Below are 21,573 nucleotides of genomic sequence, written 5' to 3' on the forward strand. Positions count from 1 at the left end.
CTCGGCACATACGAAACCTCTGGAACATGGATGCTGAACCCCCCCCCCCCCCCCCCCGCGGTTCCTCTGACCCCGCCTGCAGGAGGCTTTCAGTGCAGCACGTGGTGGGCTAGCAGCACCGCCGTGTTCAAGGGGCTCATTCCTGGGGAAGGTATCGCCCCTGCGGTCAGCAGTGCCACTGCTGTGTGGTACTACTCACACTTGGTGTTAGGAGCCTGCTCCTGATCCAAATCTTTACAGATTTAAAACACGTTTCTTATTCTTCTTACCTTGCTTCTGGGCTTTCTGAGCATGGTCCATTCACACATTTGAGCCCTTATCTTTCACTACAAGAAGCCTGCACTTTTGTTTGTTTGTTTCTAAATGTATTCTTTACATTAAACGGAAGCTGAGATTCTCAACCGCAGCTTCTTGACTTCATCTACATCAGATAAAGAAAAGCACAAACCACTGTCAAACTTGCAGTAAAACCATAAGAGGTACCAGCCATTCACATACACACACAAATGATTTAAGAGTGTACACAGACAGACTGGCTCCGTAACATATCATCAGCTCACACAGTCTCCATGCATCTCTCTCACCTGAGCTCCGTACTGGCTGGTACCTCAGCCAGTGACAAGCACGCAAGTCTCACAAAGTAGCAAAACTTCCAAACTGAGAACATTCTCATATTTTGTATTTTTATTACATTCATTTTCATTACATTTATTCCCTCCCTGGATAAACAAGGAAAGCCACCACACCCTTTGCTCTCTGGATGCTGGAGATCTGCAGTAACATGACTGCAGTAGTTCTCTGATCCTCAGCATCTCACTACAGTGCCCTCCCTGCCCCAAAACTACCTCATGCTTTATGTTAAATCAAACACCAACACGGGACACACAGCTACAACCTGAAAGGCCTCTCTATGGATGAATGGCACACACAGCAGTGGCCCTGCAGACAGGGCACAAGCGTGCAGCGTAAGGAAAGCACTGGACACATGACAGCATGCTCAAAGTAGAGGATGATATTCAGAGAAGCTATACCCAAGTTCATGGCACCTTGGCTCTTCTTATGCTCCTTTCACATCTGCATTTAATTGTTTGACCCTTGAGGTGAGCTGGCACCTGGCAGCCACTTTGGCTGAGCCTCTGAATAGATGAGGAAGCCTGTGAAGGTGATGTACTTGCCGTGGTTGCTGTAGGCACCGTAGCCATCATGCTGATGGCTGTAGAGCCAAACGGTGTCCCCGTATTGCAGAGGCAGCATGATGCTCTGGCTCTGCATCTCCCGCCGCTTGGAGTGGTTGTCATCATAGATCATGGCCTGCACCTCATTGTGGTTCTTCATCAGCTTCACTGACATAGTCTTAAAGGGCATTTTGCCAATGGTGAAGGAGAAATAGTATGCACCAGGTATACGGCATGTGAAGATGCCAGTGGAGGCATTGAAATCTTTTCCAATATTCACAAACTCTGTATCAAATGTGATTGGCTCATGCTGGGTTTGCTTCTCATCTGTCCCCAGGAGACTTTGTGAGCGGGCAACAGAAAATGCAGAGCGAGGGTCTTGTACCCTCTTTGGCTGGTCAGACAACACGCGTCGCTGTGGGGCTTCATTCTGCTCTCTGGGGAGCTGCTGAATTGTGTGAGGGTGTGGTCCGAGCTCTTGAGAGTCAAGAGCATTCTGGAAGAAGGCAGAAGTGTCTGGATAGATCAGGTAGCCATTGAAAGTTGTATAGGGCCCCACATTGCTGTAAAGAGCGTACTTGGGATCTCCGTGTAAACGCAGCCACACTGTGTCCCCGTAGTCAAGCTGCAGCATGGCACTCTGGCTGGCCACCTTGCGCTCCTTGCGGTGATGTTCATCATACACAATTACCTGCACCTCATTCTTGTTTCTCATCAGCATGACAGACAAGTTTTTCTTTGGGTATTTCCCAACGGTGAAGGAAAAGTAGTAGGCTCCTGGGATCCGGCAGCGGAACAGTCCAGTCTTGGGGTCAAAATCATTGCCAATATTCACATATACTTTGTCAAAGGTAATCACCATCTCAGAGCTTCCTTCCATGCTGCTGGTTCTGGCCACAGAGAAGGCAGAGCGAAATTCAGTACTGGTGTCTGCTGGGAAGCCATCTGTAGGAAGAAAAATCATGCAGCAAAGGAGGCCAAAGATGATCTGAACGTTCAGTGTCATCATTGTATCTGGAAGAAAAAAGAAGCATATTTTAGCAGGAATAGCATTAATTTACAGCTCACAAATGAGTTGAAATCCACACTTGAATATTGCTAAATAAACATGAAGATCCATGCCCAAATATTGAGAAATTTCCAGCGTGTTTTTTGAGCAGTGTATCTGAACCACACCATAGTTCAGATCCCAGCACCACTTTTATATTTTCCTAGTGAGAGCTGGACCATTTTTAACCTGTTCTTGTGGAAAGAAAAAACATCTTCTCCTTTGAAAGCCTGACTATCCTACAGCTTGACTGCAAAACACCATGTTGCTCACACTGCAGAGGGATCTCAGAGCCTGCTGGGGATTTGCTAGAGCTCCCTTTTGTTGTGCCTTTTTTTATTCATAAGACCAAGGATGAAACAAAGCCCTACACAAACCCTGTATTATACAATGGAGACACAGCTGGAGGGCAGGGAGAAGAGGACATATGCTCTAGAGATTCCCATGCAGATGCCATTGCCTCGCAGTGCAGTAGTTGTTTCACAGGATGTGGAAGCTGGAAGCCAAGTAAGCTGTTAGATCCCATTATTCCAACATGAATCTGTGAAAAGTATAAAGAAATATGAAGAAGAAGGAATGTTTAGGGAAGGAAGACAATGGAGAAAATTGCTCAAGTAATAAAAAAAAGAAGGAAAACAAAATGGTAAGTAAAAGGAAACTCTCCTAAAGTGTACAATTTCTGAGAGAGAACTGAAATACCAAAAATAGGGAAACAACTCCCTAAATGGATAACGGACTAGACATAAAAACTTCTTTGACCCCTAAAAAAGTTAGGAGCTAATAGGATTTTCTGCTAAATTTTTTTTTTTGGATTGAGGCCAAAAATTATCTATTAGTGCTTTCAGGCTGGAAACAAAACTGCCAGTCATTCCAGTGAGAAGCTTCTCTTTCTGTCACCTCTTGGTGCTTATTAAAATATCATTCAGGCTAGGAGGCAACTGCCTGGTTTGCAGTCTGCTCCATCTGTCACACCAAAACTGGTGCCTTGCCAGCCTGCAAACAATGAATTCACAGAGCAGCAGAACAGAAGCAAAACATGCAACTCATTGGGGGGAGGGTTGAAGACAAATCCTGCATTAAAAAGGATAAAGGGGTAAATATTTGAATCATCTGAGATGGCCTAGTAATAGAAGTAAAGCACACAGAATGCACATAGATTGTGAGGTGACAATGGGATCCTACTTGGCAAGATGTGATACCTAGAATCACTCACCAGAAGGAATTCAGCTCGAACCCTGCTCTCTCACACTTGAGAATAAAATGAAATCTGAGGTGCAGCTTTAATACATAAGAACCCAAGAATAAATTAGATTCTCAATTACATGAAAATGGCACACCAGCAAAGACTAAAAGAAATATCCATCCATGTCCCAATTTTACCTTAGATCACTTCTCTCACAGACATCTGTAGCAGGGCTCTCAGCCTAAGCAGGCTTGTAAGTTTGTCAGTGAAGGGCTGAGCAAGGAGAGTTTGCTGTTCAGTGGAGCAAGGACGGGCTGCTGATCAGTGAAAACAGTGAGCAAGGATAACTGAGTGATAACACCGAGCAAGGATAACTCTGCTGTTCTTAGCGCTGAAGAATGCTGAGACCAGCTTGACCAAACTCCCACCACAAGGACACACAAGACTGAGGCTCCCTTACCAAGGCTGGGAGCAGCAAGGATGTGCAGGTCCTGATTTGGAAGTTGAAGAGAAGGAACTAAAAAGCTGCCAACACATTTTTCAGCAGAAAGCATATTTTGCTGAGTAAGCCTGAGAACACATAATCTAAAAAATGCCTGTTTTGAACACATATTAAAGTCAATCACTTTATACTATAAAAGGCCAGTGTCACTTTAGCACAGCAAAGATTTCTAGCATACCTCCCTAAGGTGTGTGAAGATCCTTCCTTTCAGTGGGGACACTTCTCAAGGTTATTCCTTGAGGCTGAACGACACAGATTTTCCCAGTTGTTGGTGTAGGTAAGTAACATCAATCTCTGCTTAACAATTATTCTGCTACCTTGAATATAATCGCTTTAATATAATTGCTTCAAAAACAGTGCACTAAATCACCAGTAATAGCAATCCATACTGTGCAGGAAAGGATTCTGATTAAGTTTTTTTCCCCTCTAATCATTATTGTAATAAATTAAAATAAATAAATATTTTTATTTATAGAAATATATCTGGTTTGCCATCCTTAATTCTGCAGGATGAAGGTGCATAAAATCTCAATTAAACCTGTATAACTCTTTAGATATAAACCATCGACTAAGTCTGGGGCTAAGATTGTGTCCAGCTGTAGCTTGGTTCCTCTCTCAGAAAGAATTTAGAAAGGGAGTCCTTTCTGTACCTTGTGGCTTCTGTTCGTGAAGGGAGGGCTTCTCTAATAAACTTTGTCTGAAGCTCCCATTCTGCCTGCGACATCTCAGAATTCTCCTCCATGCCCCTGAATTCAGAATGTTTTTCCTGACCTAGCCTGCTCCTTCAGGCCTCCACGGGCTGCAATGAAGGTTGCTGAGAGAGCTGAGTGATGTCAATTGGAGGCCACTCTCTATCATCTTTGAAAGGTGATGGGAGATCAGAGGAGGTCTCTGGTGACTGGAGATAGGCAAATGTGGCATCCATACTCAGAAAGGACAAGTGACACTACCTGCAAAACTACAGGGTGGTCAACAAGTTAGGCCCTCACTTTGGTCCCTGGGAAAATCATGGAGTGTTCTTCTTAGAACATATTTTTAGTCAAAGGACATGCAATTTAGCCCACGTTATTTAATTGAGCATAGACTAATCAAACTGATTACTGTCTTGTGGGAAGAGATTAGCAGATGTCACCTGCATTTTAGCAAGGCTTTTGTTTCAGTCTCCTAGAGCATTCCTCTGTTCAAATTTTGATGTTAGATAAGTGGACTACTAAATAAGTGAAAAACTGACTGGATTATCAGGCTTGAGAACTAGTGTTTAATGTTTAATTTCAGATGTTTCAATATTATTAATCAATGTCCTGAGAAGCAGAGAGAATGCCCACTGATCAGTCTGCAGATGACACCAAAACAGATGTTGACCAATATACTTGGAGGTACAGCTGCTATTCAGAGGGACCCAGACAGACTGGTGGGATGGACTGAAAAGAAATTCAGTGATGATAAATGCAAAATACTGTACCTGAATGGACTAGCCTGTGTGTTGGTACAGATGGATGACTGGTTGGAATTCTGTCTGAAAAGGATCTGAAAAGGATCTAGGGCTTCAGGAGAACAGTAATTTGTACCTGAGATAGTGCTGTGCCCTGCAGGTACTAAAGGCTTACAGCACTCTGGGGTGCAGAACAGAACACAGCCAGGAACCACAGACTGTGATTATTCCTCTTCAGTTGGCACTTGAGTGATTCCAGAAGAGGGCAGCCAAGATGGTTAAGGTCTGAAGCACCTGCCCAACAAGGAGATGCTGATTGAACTGGGCTTGTTTAGCATGGAAAAGAGAAAACTCTGGGGGGACCTAGTAGCAGCCTTTCACTGCCTTTAGTAGCTCCAGACAGTGCGAGGTACTGCACTGGTGAGCATGGTGGAAGAGGAACAGACAATGATCATTAAATCTGAAGGGGAAGAGTCAGACCAGATATAAGCAAAATAATTCCATGATGAGGCAACTAAGAATATAACAGTTTGCCCAAAGAGATTGCAAGATCTCCATCCTTGGAAGTTTACAAACAAGACTGGATTAAGCTGTGAGCAACCCAGTCTTCACTCAGTGTTGGCCCTGCTCTCAGCAGGAACTTGGACTAGAGACATCCTAAGTCATGATTCCTGAGTCTGTAACTGAATCCCATAGCTACTACTTCTTGCATTTAAAATTCACTCCCTAATAACCCTAGCCATGGCACTTATATGGAATTAACCAGCTAACAGCAGGTCTAACAGACAGACTATTTTCCCTCCAGCAAATTGAAGCATATTCAATGAAACAATCCATACCTAAGTGTCACACATCTGCTTCCATGCTGTCTTTATTTTAGCTTACTTTGTAGTTTCTGTGTTCCTCAGGGAAATGGCTGTCTTTCTTTCCATGTCTGTACAGCATTTGGCTACTGCTGCCATTTAAACAATACTAGTAGACCCTAATATCTCACTAAGAACTAAATCCCAAACTGTCACACTTGTGAGCCCAGCAGCTGGTTCAGCAATATTATTTTTTCAGAGTGCTACCTCCAGCATGGCAGGCTCATTCCAGCTTAGAAAACCAAGCCCTAAAGGCAAACTTTTAAGGGCTATTAGATGCTCCAGATTCATACTCATTTGTTGTTATTCCAGCGATCACCATGGTGTGGCTGCATGGAGAACCGAGATGACTGTGACATGGCTGTGTGCTCTTGAGACAACAAATGACAGGAAAGGATATGGCATTTGCATGTTTAGCAACAAGCCTGCTTCTCTGAAATGCTGCCTGGGCTCCAGACTTTCTTCAGCATATCCAGGAGTCAGGGGGGATACTGAAAGGACATCACTGCTGGCCGAAAAAAGCACAGAAAGACAAAACAGACCAAGTTTAATAAAGTGTGTAGTGAATCTGATCTTATGAGCCTTCAAATGACCACTATCCTTGTTTCTGTTTGAAAGTTAATTTCTCTGTAATAAGGTCCCTTATTAAACATTGGATAACTCAGTACAGTTGCAAAGACCCTCTGCTGCTGCTGCCCCTTATTTACCAGCTCTTTCCAAAAGCAAGTTATTTAAATAAAGCAGTTAATTATGCTGTGCTTCCATTAGCAAGTTGTTTCCTTGACAGCTCCCCCTCACCACTTTCAGCACTATTTAGGTTCTTTTAAAAATAATGTGGAAAGTATCTAATAACTGCCTCTCAAACTAAACCAGTCTAAGAATAATTTGCCAATCATTAGGAAGACAATCCAGCTGAAGGGGTTCCATAAAAAGAGGCAACTCGTGACAGCTTTTAGACTTGAGTATTCTCATAGTAATTCTGAAAGATCAAGTTGCCAAAATGCCCCCAAAATTGTTTATGGTGCCCAAGTCTCTTTTACTGGTATAGTTTTCTTCTGGCAGAGAAGAGATAGCACCAGGGATGCGAAGCTGGCTGCAGACACTGGGGCACCAGCCCTGAGTTCATGCTGTGATCCAAGTTTTAAAACTGAAGAGTGAAGTGAAATATCCAGACTAGAGATGGAAAATAGGCCTTCAGTATGTGGCAGCTGTGTTATTCTCATTACATTTACACACAAATCAGGGCCCTTGTCTCCTACCCTGCCATTCCTTATTGTCCCAACACCACAGAAACATGGAAGAAGCTAAGCAGACCCAACTGACAAGCTAGGTAGGCTACTGCTTTTACTTTAGGCAGTACCAGCAGGGACAGCAGCCTACAGAGAAGAAGTCGAGAAACTAATTTGGAATAGGAGGCACAAAACACATGATGCAGCTAAACAATTCTCAAAGACACGGCATTAAATTAGTGACCTGAAAAGAAGGGGCTAAAGTGGTACTGATTCACTGACTCACATAGTAGAACAAGAGCTGCAAAACTTTCTTGAAAAGAAAGTCAGAATTCACCATTTGCATGACCCAGGAAATTTTAATAGCTTTGAGTTTGCTGGAGGTGATTTTTCTGTCCTGGAGCAGAATCAATCCACCAGTGAAAAGACAATTAGTTTTACTCTTCTATTGAGACACGTGGATCTACAAAAGGACATTCAACAATAGAAAGGTCATCCCATTTCTACATTTGCAGGACAGACCTACTTGTGAAACCCACAAGGGTTTTCTTTTTATACCAAAATATTAATTATCCAGGTTCCCTAGTCCTACCTTATGCAAGAGTCCTTTAATTTCAGTGGGAGTTTTGCCAGGAATATCACTGAAGAATGAGATATGAAACAAAATTGAAGCAGTACAATTGGCTCAGCTGTTACTAAAAGGTTTTTTTAAATCCTGTAAGCTGCAGGAGCAAAGCCATGTTCTCCCTAGCTCTCACCCTAATATTTAAGGACAGCTGCAAATGTTTCAATTATTTGAATCAGTGAAAGCCTGTGTAATGAACATCTTTCTTGGACTATAGTTAGTGAGATTTCTTTTCCCAAGATACCACATACTGTCTGTTCCACTCATCCAACACAGATTAAGAGCATCAGATAATGATGCAAATGCTTCAGTTCTTCCAGCATCAAAGAGAAAATAATTGTAGCACATCCTCAAAAGCAAAATCTGTGTAAGAGTACATGAGTAACAAAATCAGTTATTCACTTAAGGCTCTGGCCTTTCTTGGCTTTTGATGAATGTGTTTTTTGGTTTTTTTGTTTTTGTTTTTTTTACTCTGCCACAACCCTGGGAGGTAAAACATTGTCTGAAGCATTCAGGATGCCTTTTAGAAACTATATGTCATGCCTCGAATGACAGACATGTATGGCATTAATATAGAAAGTGCTTAATTTTGAATGTTTCCCTGAGTCAAGGGAGAGTCCTTTAACATAATAAACCATCTTCCCTGTACTCAAAAATCTGTGGAGAGGCAAAAATTATTTTCAAGTGCCTCAACTCCAGCCATACTCAGGAAAAAGAAATGGAAAGACTTTTTGGGCAGAAGCCACTACTGTTACCCTGCATTTTAGAATATGATGAAACTTGCTATTTCAACCGAAGTCCTAACAACTTTGGTTAAGCTAAAATGATATTATGTGAAATGATGTAAATTCACTGACCAAAATGAAAACATGATAATTCTGACATTAGGATTTTTCTTCTTTAGCATCATTTAAGAAAATTTGTCATATACATTTGAAGTACCAGGGTGATACACTGCATCTGCCTTTTTGTCTATCATTACATTTTAAAATATATTAATTTAGACAAAATGGTGCTTTATTAGAGAAGATGGCTGAAAAAATCCCAGGGGCGAGCAAGAAGTCATTCCAGCAAATTAATGCTTTAAGATGTAATAAGTTTTACATGCTTTTCTAAATGAACACATTACACAAGTCCAACTCTCCACCACAAACACACTAGTCAAGAAAACAGGATTAAAACTTCAAAGCAAAGAAATGTACTCTAACACTGGCCAGAAGTGGAAGAACAGAAAACACCGCTAGAACATTTGAGTTTAAACTGTAGTTCATAAAATGTGTTGAATACTGCAAAGTTGTTTTCACATGCAGTTAAAGCAGCAGTGGATAAGCAATCATTGAAATTACACCAGCAGTAAACAGTGAAAAAAACTGGCCATTGACGGGAAGGAGTTCAGTGACAAACAGCTCCTGTGAAAGCAGAGGCCAGAGGAGACTGGAAACCACATCTTGAGAAAACCAAAAGTCTGCTGCTGTGCAGTGTTTGTTTAACACTGCTCCCTTTAGACATAAAACACTGAGACCATTTCAACAGTTGAAATTTTCACATGGATCCCACTACAGTTACAGTTACAGTAATACCAAAGTTAAACCATCTTTTTTCTCAGCCCCAAACATAATTTCCTTTTTTAACCTGGTTTATGTGTTCATTTCTTTTTCTTGGTGTGCACAAGAGATGCTGAGATTGTGGAATAAGGTGATATTTGGAGCATTTCATCTATCCAAGCAGGAATCATAGTGCTGCACCAGGATGCAGATCACACTGGCATAAAGGATTAAAAAAGAGTCTGGCCTGGAATATCAGGAGGTATTTTGACAGGCAAAAGAAACCATCCGACACTTTGTCAGTGAATACCATAAAGATCTCAATTGAAAGAGTGAGAAAGGAAGGCCCCAAAGGCAGACTGCACACTGCAATCAAGTTCTGGAGAGAGAGGACTCAGAGGATGGAGCAGAGGGCAATTTCCTTGTTCCAGGGGGCTGGGCTAGAAGCCGTGTAGCAGGAGGATTTTCCCACAAAAGTCCTGGGTGTTTTTGCCTGTGATGGTAAAATCATAAGAAGCAAAAGGACACTGCCAGACACTGTACCTGCAGCAGACCTACTGGGATGACAGACACTTTATGAGAAAGAATGCTGAGTACAAGCAATTCAGGCTATTCCAATGTGAAATTAGTCTCTAAAATGAACAAGAATTATTCACACATTATTATTTAAACTTCTCAACTGGCTTAAGATACTTAAAATGAATATGATGGATGTGGATATTAAAGATGTTTGCACGAGTCCAGAGGAGGACTACAAAGATAACCAGAGAGCTGGAGCACCTCTTCTATGGAGATTCGCTGAGAGAGTTGGATGTGTTCAGTTTAGAGAAGAGAAGGCCTCAGGGTGACCTTACTGCAGCCTTTCAGTACCTAAAGGGCTACAAGAAAGCAGACAGACTTGTCATGAGGACATGCAGTGATAGGACAAGGGGGAATAGCTTTAAACTGAAAGAGGGTAGGTTTAGATTAGATATTTAGAAAAAAGATCTTTCCTGTGAAGGTTGTTAAGCACTGGACCAGGATGCCTGGAGAGCTGTGGATGTCTCATCCCTGGAAGTGTTTAAGGCCAGGCTGGATGGGGCTTGGAGCAACCTGGGCTAGTGTAAGGTGTCCCTGCCCATGATGGGGGGCCAGTTGGAACTAAATGAACTCTAGGGTCACTTCCAACCCAAACCATTACATGAGTCAATGAAACAAAATGGTTTGATTTAATCATCTGACAGAACTGGAATGAACAAGCAAGAACCAGTTAGTAGCACAGCAGTGCTAAAGGAGAAGAGGAAGACAATGACTATACAAATGAGAGACTTAAGAGACAATGAGGAAGAAAACTTAGAAGTGTTTACCAAATACTTTTCTAGGTTGGAGACAAAATTGGGAACCTAAGTAAAATGCAGATGGGTTCAGCATCCCAGACTACTGCTGTAATTTTTCTCTTTTAGTTAGAGTTTCTTAAGGAAAAAGAGAAATAATTTTCCCCAATAACACAAGAAGCATGGGGACTTTAAAGGGCTCATACAGAAAGAAAAACTGTTTGGACAGCCCCACTGATCACAGGCTTATTAAGGCTTTCCTGAAGTGGCAGGATAGTTCAAATCCTTAGGAACATTAAAAAATATAAATCTCTGCTTTAAACTCAGTTGGGTAAACTGAGTTGTGAGTGACAAAGTGGAAACACTAGGTAGGCAGAATGACACTGGAATCAGTACTCTGGAATCAACTCAAATTCTAAAACTTTATTCTTTCTGCTTTATTGTTACACATCATAGCTCTTTCTAGCAGCCTTTCTACACCACTTCCTTCCAGTGAAGTAAGGTTTAGCTCTCAGGAAAATATCCCCTCCCTCTGCTAACAAATGAAAGTCCAGCAACAGTTCAGAGAACATCAGTAGGTGTTTAGCTTATGTAAATACACCTACAGGATAGGCAGATATTTGACTTGTTTTGAACCACACTTTCCTCTATGGACCTAAGCAACAGTTTGCTTCAGTGCAGTTGAATTAATATTTTCATCCTCCACTCATGCTCACCAGAAGAGGAGGTTCCTGGGCTATTCTGAGTTAATGCTGCATTTGTCCATTTTCTTTAAATCCTTAGTTGCAACAAATACTTAGAGACATTAAAGGTCATCCAGATGAGAATAAATATTCCAGTTAAACACAGGCTGTACAGGCTTTCCTTCCTGTTCCCTGTTGCCTTCCACTTTCATTCACATTCCCAGTCATCCAGCAGCACACTATGGCACCATCAGCTGGGCAAGATCTTGCAGTGATTCTTTCTTGTTCTTCTCTCATTTCCTCACTAAGAATGAAAACAACTGTTAATAGTAGGTTTATTTGTCCAGGAACTAATATGAACCTGTGGGACCCAAGCTCCACAAAGATGTAGCAAATAGGAAAGCAATTGGCTTTACAGGAATTTTGTGTTACACCTTCCTGTTGAAGGGTGTTGTCCTGGAAATTGTGGTGATATTACAAGAGATACTGGAACCTGTGGTGCTCTCTCAAAGCTTGTTCATTGTCCTCTCTGTAATGATTCTTTGTCCTCAATTTTCCTTCTGTGAGTTTATGCTCCTGCACTTTGTATCAGTGAATATGTGATTTTAATTCAATTGCAATGCAAGATCCTAATCAAACAAAAACAAGTTTTAGATTTTTCTTTTCTGTTTTCTTTTATAGCTGCATAGCCACATCTTCTCTCCCTTTCTCACTTCAGTGGGCAAATAATCATAATTTTTCCTGAAACTCTGCACCTGCAGAAGTTGCTTTCAAACCCTTCCCCCACTCACTGGAATGCTGTCCTCCAGTCATTTCTCTAAGACCTGCCACATCACCCACCTGAGTGAAAGCTAGAGGGAATACGCTGGTTCTTGCTGGTTAATCATCAAACCTCAAGTTAGGATAAACCTGTGGACCCCTATGGGAATTAATGGATAGCTGAGTGCCAGCAGGGATTACATGCCATAACAACAAAAACCATTTTTATTTCATAGTTGAGTCTGAATTCACTGTCTGCTATGAGCTGATTTAGCAGTCCAAAAATTTTCACAAGATGGATAAATCTGGTCTCCATCCTGACAACCTGCAGTTAACAGAAAACTGTCAGAAAGGATGAGATTAGTTTTACTTTGCTTGATAAATCATCTTCTAATGCTATGTTTAATACTGACTACTGTTTTCTGACAGTAGGCTTTGCAAATCTTTTTGAAAAAACTCCCAATGTACTGGGGCAGTTTCCTGCAGGAATGCTGCTTTCTTTGCGAGTTTTTTAGCATGTCTTGACAGGTAAGTCAGGAAAACATGCTGTCTTTTAACATCTGCCATCACACTCAGGCAAAAACCCACATTCATTTCTTTTCATGCCCTGCTGTTTCATTACTGTAAAGAAACTCAGAGACACTGAATTGCACTGCAGTGCTGCTCTACATTGTCAACATGCAGCAACATCTCAATTTGGAAATTCACTGAGCTCTAGTTCAGTGAAGAAGGTGATAAAAGGCATTAAGATCCATTTATCTTTCATCTCTGTTCTGGCACTTCATTTCTGCCCTTCCTCCTACTGGGTCAGGACACAGATCTGAATGAAAACTTTTGTGTGGGGGAAAAGGGATGTCAGTCATAGTCCACACATGCTAATATTTTTTCTGGTCTCATTCTCCAACTGTCCAACTGGATCATAGCATCATAGAATGATTTGGATTGCAAGAGAACTTAAAGATCATCTAGTTCCAACCCTCTGCCATGGGCAGGGACACCTTCCACTAGACCAGAGTCCCATCCAACCTGGCCTTGAGCACTTCCAAGGCTGGACATTCACAACCGCTCTGGGCAAACTGTTCCACTGCTTCATCACCCTCACAGGAAAGTATTTCTTCCTATTATCCATGATAATCCTGATGCTTTTGTACACAGGGAATTGGTAGACAGATCAAGAAACAATAATTAAAGAATAAGCACTGCCTGGGACTACCCCCATTTTTGTCACCAAACAGTTGAGACCCCTTGAGATAGAGATTTCCCCTGATGTGGAACAGAAGTTCTTGATGGACACTGAAATTCTTCAATACCTATAGTAACCTATAGTGACAATTAAATGCAACAAAGTAAATCAGCAGGGTTAGTATTGTCATGCTTATTAATACTGACACTTCACAACCAGCAAGGTGCAGTTCCCCATTTTCTGTCTTACCTGCCAAATCCCTTGTGAGGAAGATCTATAGACAGCTGGAATCTGAGTTCTTTCAATTTTTTACCCATCTTACTAGCAATTATTTCTCAGAATGCTATAGCTGTTGCAAATGAGACAACCCAAAGCTGTGAATTGATATTTGATATCTTCAGGAAAACCACAGTTTCTGATTCCACTTTTAAAACATTTAGTATATTTTGGTCCATTGATTTAATCAGCCTGTCATCTTTTTCAACAGGGAACTGTGAAGTTCCTCCCCAACACCCTGCATAAGTCAAGTTCTCACTTCACAAGTTCTTAAACCTGGGCTTTTCTGTGACAATCTGACACAGAGGTGCTGCCGCCTACAAGACAGAATTGACGTCCCTGGATAGAGGGACAGAGAGAAGCATTCCTGAGCAATGCCCTCAATACACACATACCTTTACAAGGTTTTTCCAGTATCTGCTTTCTAGCTTTATATTGCTTTAAGAAAACATCAGTCCTCTCATCATGGCAGCAGAGATGCTTGCGCGACTATTTCAGTAAAACTCAGTCTGCACCGGGGAGCTGCTGGTAAAAGGCTTTGGCATTGCCCTCAAAAAGCACTGCTGGTCACTGCTGTTCACTCATCAGCTCCTCATTCACAGGGAGGAAGATCCCAGTGCCTGTCAAGTGCTCACAGATTCCAGGCTCATCTCCATGACCAGCCAGGTTCCTCCCAGGCAAAATTGCCTTTGACAGCTTGAAGCTGATGCCTCTGATTTTGCTCATAGGAAAAGAATTTTGTTAAAATACTGAAATAACAACTGCATCAATGCATTGGCAGGTTTTACCTGACTTTTATACTCTAGTTGGACATAATATAAAAACATGAAGGATGTGGCTGCTCTGAACCTGACTATGCAGATGCCTCATTTAAAGCAGGCTTGGATATCACTACTTTGCATTAAATACACAGCTCATACTAAAAGAAGGACCATTTGCAACAGCCCACACAATTTCCTTACAGCCACACTGAGAAATTCCAGACATGCACCCTAAACCCAAACATTCATATTCAGTTCATATTTCAAGACAGTGCTTCCTCTATTCAAATTCTTTCAGTTACCTACCTTCCTTGTAGCTACTTCTGTCTAACAGCTCTCCTTTTCAAGATAATTATCAACATTTTCCACCAGGAGAAACATTGACCATCTGCAGAACCCCCTCCAGCATGTTCAGTATTTTTCTGCACAGCCTGTCTCAGATTTCCTCACAAGTTTCCTGGAGAATAACCTCTTCACCTTGTTGCCTCCTCTTAATAGCAAAAATAGGATTTTTTTTTTTTTTTTACATTATCTATATTTGCTTGATCTCCTTCCAGAACCACCTTGTTCCAAAGCTAAATTTCCTTTAGCACTGGATCACAGCAAGCCTTCTTTTGGATACCCTTTCTGTCTCTCAAATAAAGACTGTTTCATACACTCATCTGAAAAGTAAAGACAGTAAAAGCAAGGATGGGAAGAGGAATGATGAAATAAACTCAGGCAAAGCAGTATAAGCTGATGTCAAGCACTACTCAGTCCTTGGGTGGAAGGGATGTGAATTCACTTTGAAATATCTGGGGCATCAAGTGACTGGCTTTCTAAGCATATAATTATTTTTCCCAAGTTGTTCCAACAGTAATGGAATATGGGGGGAGGGGGAAAATCCATCACAGCTTATGTAGTGTCACAGTTTGTGCTCACGTATCCTAGACTAGACAAAAAATCAGGATTTCCATCAATTTATGGATAATTCCAGTGTAAGAGTCTTTAAATTACAAGAGATGATTATGCTAATATGTTCACGGAGCAACAGCTCCACAAAAACAGGCTACAAAAAGTGCAGCCTGGCTCTTCATTTTCTCCTTGTCTTGTTCATTCAACACAGATTCTTTCCAGCAGTTGCTTTGCAGCCTTTCAGTCCTAGAGAGTACCTATTTTCACAGAAAAAATTCCCTATTGCCTGCTTGCTATAAAAACACTTCCACTGCTCCCAGTAGTCTTTAGCTTCTCTAAGAGCTTTTCTTTTTTTCTGAGTGAAAAGGTCTAAAGCCTGAGGAGAGAGAAAAATCCCTGTCCCTTTAGAGGATTAAAATACTATTTGGTTGGACTCAGAATGTGTTCTATTCAGGGTCTTATGTGCAGCCCACCACTTCAGCATCCCCAAGTGTTGATCATTGCTCTCATTTTTTCTTTTTACCTGTCTCCTCACAGAGATCCAGGATTTTTCACCATGCACAGGGGACTGTCTGTTCCATTTATATGAAACAATATATGTTAAACCATGAATACTACAGGACCTAGATAATCTCCCTGGATAAATGCCTAAAAATATAAATCATAGGACTATGATTTACTTTATTCCTATTCTGAATTCCATTATTTATTCCATTTTACCTCTAAAACCCATTTTTGGACTACAGCCTTTCATTCACGGAATAAAATACTAGAAGAGTTTGTATTTTCAGTTCAGATAATTTTACTAACTGCTAATCTTGATTGATTTTTCCTCTTCCATAGCATTGTTTTCAGCATTCATATACTGAATCAAGCATCAGCTCCTGGGAAATCAGAACGTTTCATTCCTTCCCCTTTCTTCTAAAAAGAGAGACCTCTTCTAACTGTCTTCTAGAAAGCTCTTACTCTTCTTTCGAGCTCTTTTCAGAAAGAGATGGTCTGTGGTCTTGGTGCTGTGCTACCCCTGGATATGAGACAAATATCAGAACAGGGCCAGCAGATTTCTTTCATTTCATTCACATGAAATGATCTACAGATGCTAGAAGAATGGTCTAGAGGAGAACTTAAGACACTGAACAGTCCAAGGTGCTTTCCCATTATAGGATCACTAGCCTTATTTGATTCTTCACAGATGATTGTCTAACCTGTTCTTAAAATGTCTTCAGAACCTCCCTATATCAAATATCCAACTGTTTTTACTATCCTAGGTCCTAGAAAATTACTCTTGTAGTTTAAAATAATCTTACTTTCTGCTGCTTCTTGCTTTCTGCTCCATCCACCATGAAGAAAAGATCATTTCCTGCTCTATTTTTTATCTGAAGACTGTTATATTCCCCTGTCAAATTTCTGGTCTAAAAATTACAGTTATTTCAAATAATCTTGCAGGTCACATTTTTCTGACCCGTAATGAGTCCTACCGCCCTCCTCTGGACTCCCTCTGATTGAATTGCACCTGTCTCAAAGTGCAAGAACCAACACTTTGCACGGCCCCCAAGCTGAGGCTCTGGCCTCAGAGCAAAAGGATTGCTTCATGTCTCCCAGACTTCCATGTCTTTTACATATCCCAGCAAGATGTTTGCCTTTATTTGCAACAGCATGACATTGACTCATATTCAGCTTGGGATCTATCATAACATATTCTTTTCTGTGGAGTTGCAACCTAGTCATTTACTTCTGCCTTGTGCTTATTTAGTTGGTAATTTCTGCCTTATTGTAGTACCTTGTATTTATCCCTACTGAATTCAATTCAGGTCTTTTCCTAGAAGGTCTTCCAATTTATTGGAAAAATTCTGAATTCTAGTATTTTCCTCCTGCATATTTCAAGTGTCACAGTTTTATGTCCCTGGAAAACGTGATATACCCACTCCTTATTTACCATCCAGGTCCTCTAAGCAAACACTGAATAAAAGCAGATCCAGGTCACCCCAATGCAACTGCTGTGTCAGTGTTGAGCAGCTTGTGGTCTCTCTGAAGGACTGGCACATATTAAAAGCATACATATTATGAGCTCTGAATCTTCTGATATTTAAAGAAGATCTGCCTGTTCAGATAATCATGTTTACCCAGTTTATAGCCTCCTTTACCTGCTATGTTTCTATGTCTCACCAAAACAAATATTTGCATTAACGTGCTAACCATAGTCAAGAATCTCAACTTTTACATTAAAAATACCCAAAACCCAAATGAAATCTCTCACTCTTGTTCTACAAAGAGCCTTTAATATGTAAACTGAAGTCAATTCTGTCAGAACCCGCTGGAATACTGACAAAATAATTGGGAAAGATGTGACCATTTCTCTTCATAGATTTAGGAGTATGATAGAAATGCCCTAATTTATTACATTCACTGTAGTTACAACAGCAGCATACACTTCAAGGGCAGCACCAAGGCAGCTGGTTGATTTCAATGGACTGAACATTTCCTTTGCATCTGCTCTTGACCAGTGACTGCAGGATCTTTCCCTCAGAGCTGAAACGCCAGCCATGACAGTCACGAGCAGGCACATCGCAGACAGTGAGCCTTTGTGTACGTTGGAATAAAGATGATGTGGTATTCCTGCTGAAAACAGAGGCTTAACTCTCTGGTCTAGCCCTGACTCTCATTCCAATAGTCATTACCACAGTGCCCCCAAATTCCTTAACCCAATATGGACACTTTTCCTGGCACTGTGGCTGAGGCCCCGGCACAGCAGAAAACATGCATGGTGCAAATTAACCAGCTGGAGGGTAAAGAGGGAGAAATAGGGCTTTATAAATTTTCTCTGTTTCCCAGTGGGGCCCTAGTAATCAATTATTAGCCCCTGGAGTAGTCACTTACTGCTTGCTCTGTGATCATCTGATTCCGGCAGTGTTACCTCTGCTGGAAACCTCAGACCTTTGATTAGAAGCAGCAGGAATTCCTCCTTTGTTCTCTAACCTGTCTGGAGGAAACATGCAACTAGAAAGAGGCTTTACAGGGACAAGAACCCAGGGGTAGACTTGGTATTCACAGACCACCAGCAGCACACAGCACTTGTGTAGTTCTGGCTTATCTCATTTGAACACAAATTTCCTTATCTAGAAGAGGGTCAAAGCAAAAGGTACAGAAAAGCTGAAAGGGAAAATGAAGTTCTGACTTTACTTCTGATGGCCAACGGGATCCATACTAAATTTCTGAGTGCCAAACAAGAAGTAAGAGGCTTTTAATTTCTATTGGGTGAAAATCACAGCCAGTATTTCAAATATTGTAAGATGAACTATCAAATTGCCAAGCCTTAATGTGTCTTCCAAGACAGTACAAAGAACCTCACCCCTATAGATTAGTCAGTAAACTAATTCAGTGAAACATTATTTTCTTTAACTAGGTACCTTGAAGTAGAATGCATGCTTCATACTTTGGTGATTTAAAAAGGGAGCTGCATGGATGAGTTCAGGAGTAAAACCCACCAAATCCTAACATCTGACCTCAGATGCTGATAACAAAGGCCCCAACTTCAGCATCTGTAAGACTATAGCAATTTTAAACCCTATTTTTTTCTCTATTCTTTTGCCTGAAAGTCAATGCAGAGATTGACTCATTCTCTTGGAGGGAGATATTTCTCAGCTGAAAATATTATATTCTCAGAGGTACTCACCTCCTTAGAAATCTACTGTTACTACCAGTATCAGTTCATTTCAATGCTTTCTGCCTATAACTAACCATAAGAATGGGTGAAATTCTGGCACATGACAGTGATCACTCAGAGGCTCACTGCCTGTCCATTTTCTGCTAGCACTGGCCTCTTTTTCTTTTGGTCTTTGTATTACAGGGTGCTCTGCACAGAAAGTTCAAACTATCTTGTCTCTTTATACCTCTGACATATCATTTTTCTCTGTGTGCCTGTGTTCATTTAGGTTACTTTACACAAAAGGTTACAGGTTATTTTATACAAGTCTTCCAAGAGCTGGTGATGAACAGGCAGTCTTGCTGCTCTTCTGAAATACACCTTTTATTAAAATAGAGACTATAAAAGCTTATCATGCACTACATGACCACAGGTCACAGGATAGTTATCCTGTTTTTTCACAAGTATAGCTGCTACCATTGTGGGCCCACCCAGCCTTCTGTATTTGGAAAATATGAATAGTTCACAGTTTATGAATGGAGAGCACAGGACAATGGATAGACGATTACACAAGTAAAATATAAATAACAACAACATCACACCTAAAACATAAATAACAACAGAGTACTGAGTTTTGGCGCCAAATCTCAGGTTCCAATGCATTTTATTTCTGCATCTGTTTCTTCACCTACAAAACAGCAAATGTCTATAACATCAACAAATTGTCAGATTTAAACCAATTCTCTATCAAAGCCATAGGTTTTCCATTAATGGCAACCAAATGCCTCTGAAGGCATTGCTTCTTTCAGATGGAAAATATAAAACTCATGTGCAGAGCCTAGTCCATGAACCATTCAGCACTTTGAATTATAGCTTTTTAGAGGGAAACAGAGGGAATGCACAGGGTAATGCGGCTCTATTGGGAAGCCTCATTCTTCCTGGACATACCTCCTAGTGCTACAAATTAACCCTTAAAAATGGCTAGACAAGGAAACATACGCCAAGACAGGATTGCGGCCTCACTGGTGTGTTTCAAACTCTTGTTACACATCGTGTCCCTGGAGAAGAGAAACTGCAGAAGGTTGCAACAGCATCAGAATGAATAATTGAAGCTCGGCTCATTCACAATGTGCATAAACGGAAGGGTCACAATGGTGCCTTCTAGTCAGGCAGCAGCGCAGAAACTCACCAGCATCTAATAGAAACATCATCTGGATATACTGACCTACTTCTCTGGGAGCTCTTACAGAGTGGGTTGAGGAGACGACAGTGGGATGGCCAAGTACAGAGAAGACTAAATCGTATTATCTAACACAAAATCGTACATTACAGACTCAGTTGTAAATGCTACTCTTGAAAAGACCCTCGGGACTTTGTTCCACCAAGAAACCAGAGATCCATGCAGGAATACTGCTATTTCTCACCTGAGAAACTGTCCCTGTGGGAATTTGCCAGGGTGCTCTTCCCAATGGCGAGTCCCTAGGAGGTTTTCCTACCTCGTCTCCATGACAAGTGGGGCCAAAATTTTATACCCTTTCCCACATAAACTCTACAGCCATTCCATGTTGGGGATGATAGGTGTGAGGGAGGGTAACTCGTGCATTTCCCGCTATTGTCCAGCCGCTCGGTGGGAACGGAGGGAGCGCAGCCCGCCCGTGCCCTGCCCGCCGCCCCGAGGGCCGGGACCCCGCAGGGTGCCCCGAGCGCACCCCCCTTCTCCAGGACCGCGGCGGCCGCAGCCAGAGCCCCGACGGTCCCTCCGCTCCGCACCGGCGGCCGCCCCTGGGGAGCCGCCGGGGCCAGGCCCGCCCGCGGCCCCGCTCCCATCGCCCCTGTCCGAGCGGGGGATCCCATCTGCATGCCCGGCCCTGCAGGTGCAGCCGGCCCCGGCGGCGGCGGCTCCCCCGGCACGGTACCTGCTGCGCCCCGCGGCGGCGGCTCCGCGGCGTTGGGTCCGAGCGCGGTGCGGAGCGCGGTGCGGAGCGGGGCCGCGGCGCTGCCTGCGCACTGACAGCTCGGGAGCCTCGGCGGCGGCGGGGGCCGGGGCTGGGAGGGGGGCTCGGGCACCCGGGGCTCCGGCGCCGAATCAGTGACGGGAGGAGGGCCCGGGGGCGGGCGGGAGCGGGGAAGGGGAGGGGGCGGCGGGGCTCGGGGCTCGGAGCCCCCGTCAGCGCCGCAGCCCGGGCGGCCTCCGGGAGGCGCCGGCGCCCGCGGGCGCTGCGGGCCGGGGAGGCGTGCCGGAGAGGTGACCGAGGATGCGGCGCTGTGACACGGCCGGGCCGGGCTCCCCGCTGCCTTCCCGGGAGGAGAGGGCGCTGGGGGACGGGCGCCGCGGGACGATGCCCTTCATTCAGCGCAGCGGCGGCTGAGCCCCGCGGGCGAGCTCCCCTCTCCGCTCCCCCCCCCCCGGCACGGGGCAGCGGTGGGGCAGCGGCCGGACCGGACCGCGTGGGGCGGCAG

The 21,573-nt window shown here is 42.9% G+C and overlaps 1 protein-coding gene across 2 annotated transcripts; it reads right to left on the reverse strand.

The window, feature by feature from the left end:
- Positions 1 to 662: 662 nt before the first annotated feature.
- C1QTNF4 (C1q and TNF related 4) lies at positions 663 to 21,215 on the reverse strand. 2 transcript variants are annotated; one of them, XM_064714962.1, is made up of 2 exons: positions 21,030 to 21,215; positions 663 to 2,189 (listed from the first exon to the last, which is right to left on the reverse strand). In XM_064714962.1, the coding sequence occupies exon 2, from the start codon at positions 2,182 to 2,184 to the stop codon at positions 1,081 to 1,083; it is 1,104 nt and encodes a 367-aa protein (XP_064571032.1). In that variant the 5' UTR covers positions 2,185 to 2,189; positions 21,030 to 21,215; the 3' UTR covers positions 663 to 1,080. The 2 variants fall into 2 exon arrangements, with proteins under 2 accessions (XP_064571032.1, XP_064571033.1); XM_064714963.1 differs by lacking the exon at positions 21,030 to 21,215 and adding an exon at positions 2,601 to 2,618.
- Positions 21,216 to 21,573: the final 358 nt, after the last annotated feature.

This window comes from Zonotrichia leucophrys, chromosome 5 (assembly GCF_028769735.1).
Source record: "Zonotrichia leucophrys gambelii isolate GWCS_2022_RI chromosome 5, RI_Zleu_2.0, whole genome shotgun sequence".
Lineage (NCBI taxonomy): Eukaryota > Metazoa > Chordata > Aves > Passeriformes > Passerellidae > Zonotrichia > Zonotrichia leucophrys.

Coding starts and splice junctions, on each gene's coding strand:
- C1QTNF4 (XM_064714962.1), bottom strand. CDS start 2,184: ATGATGACACTGAACGTTCAGATCATCTTTGGCCTCCTTTGCTGCATG.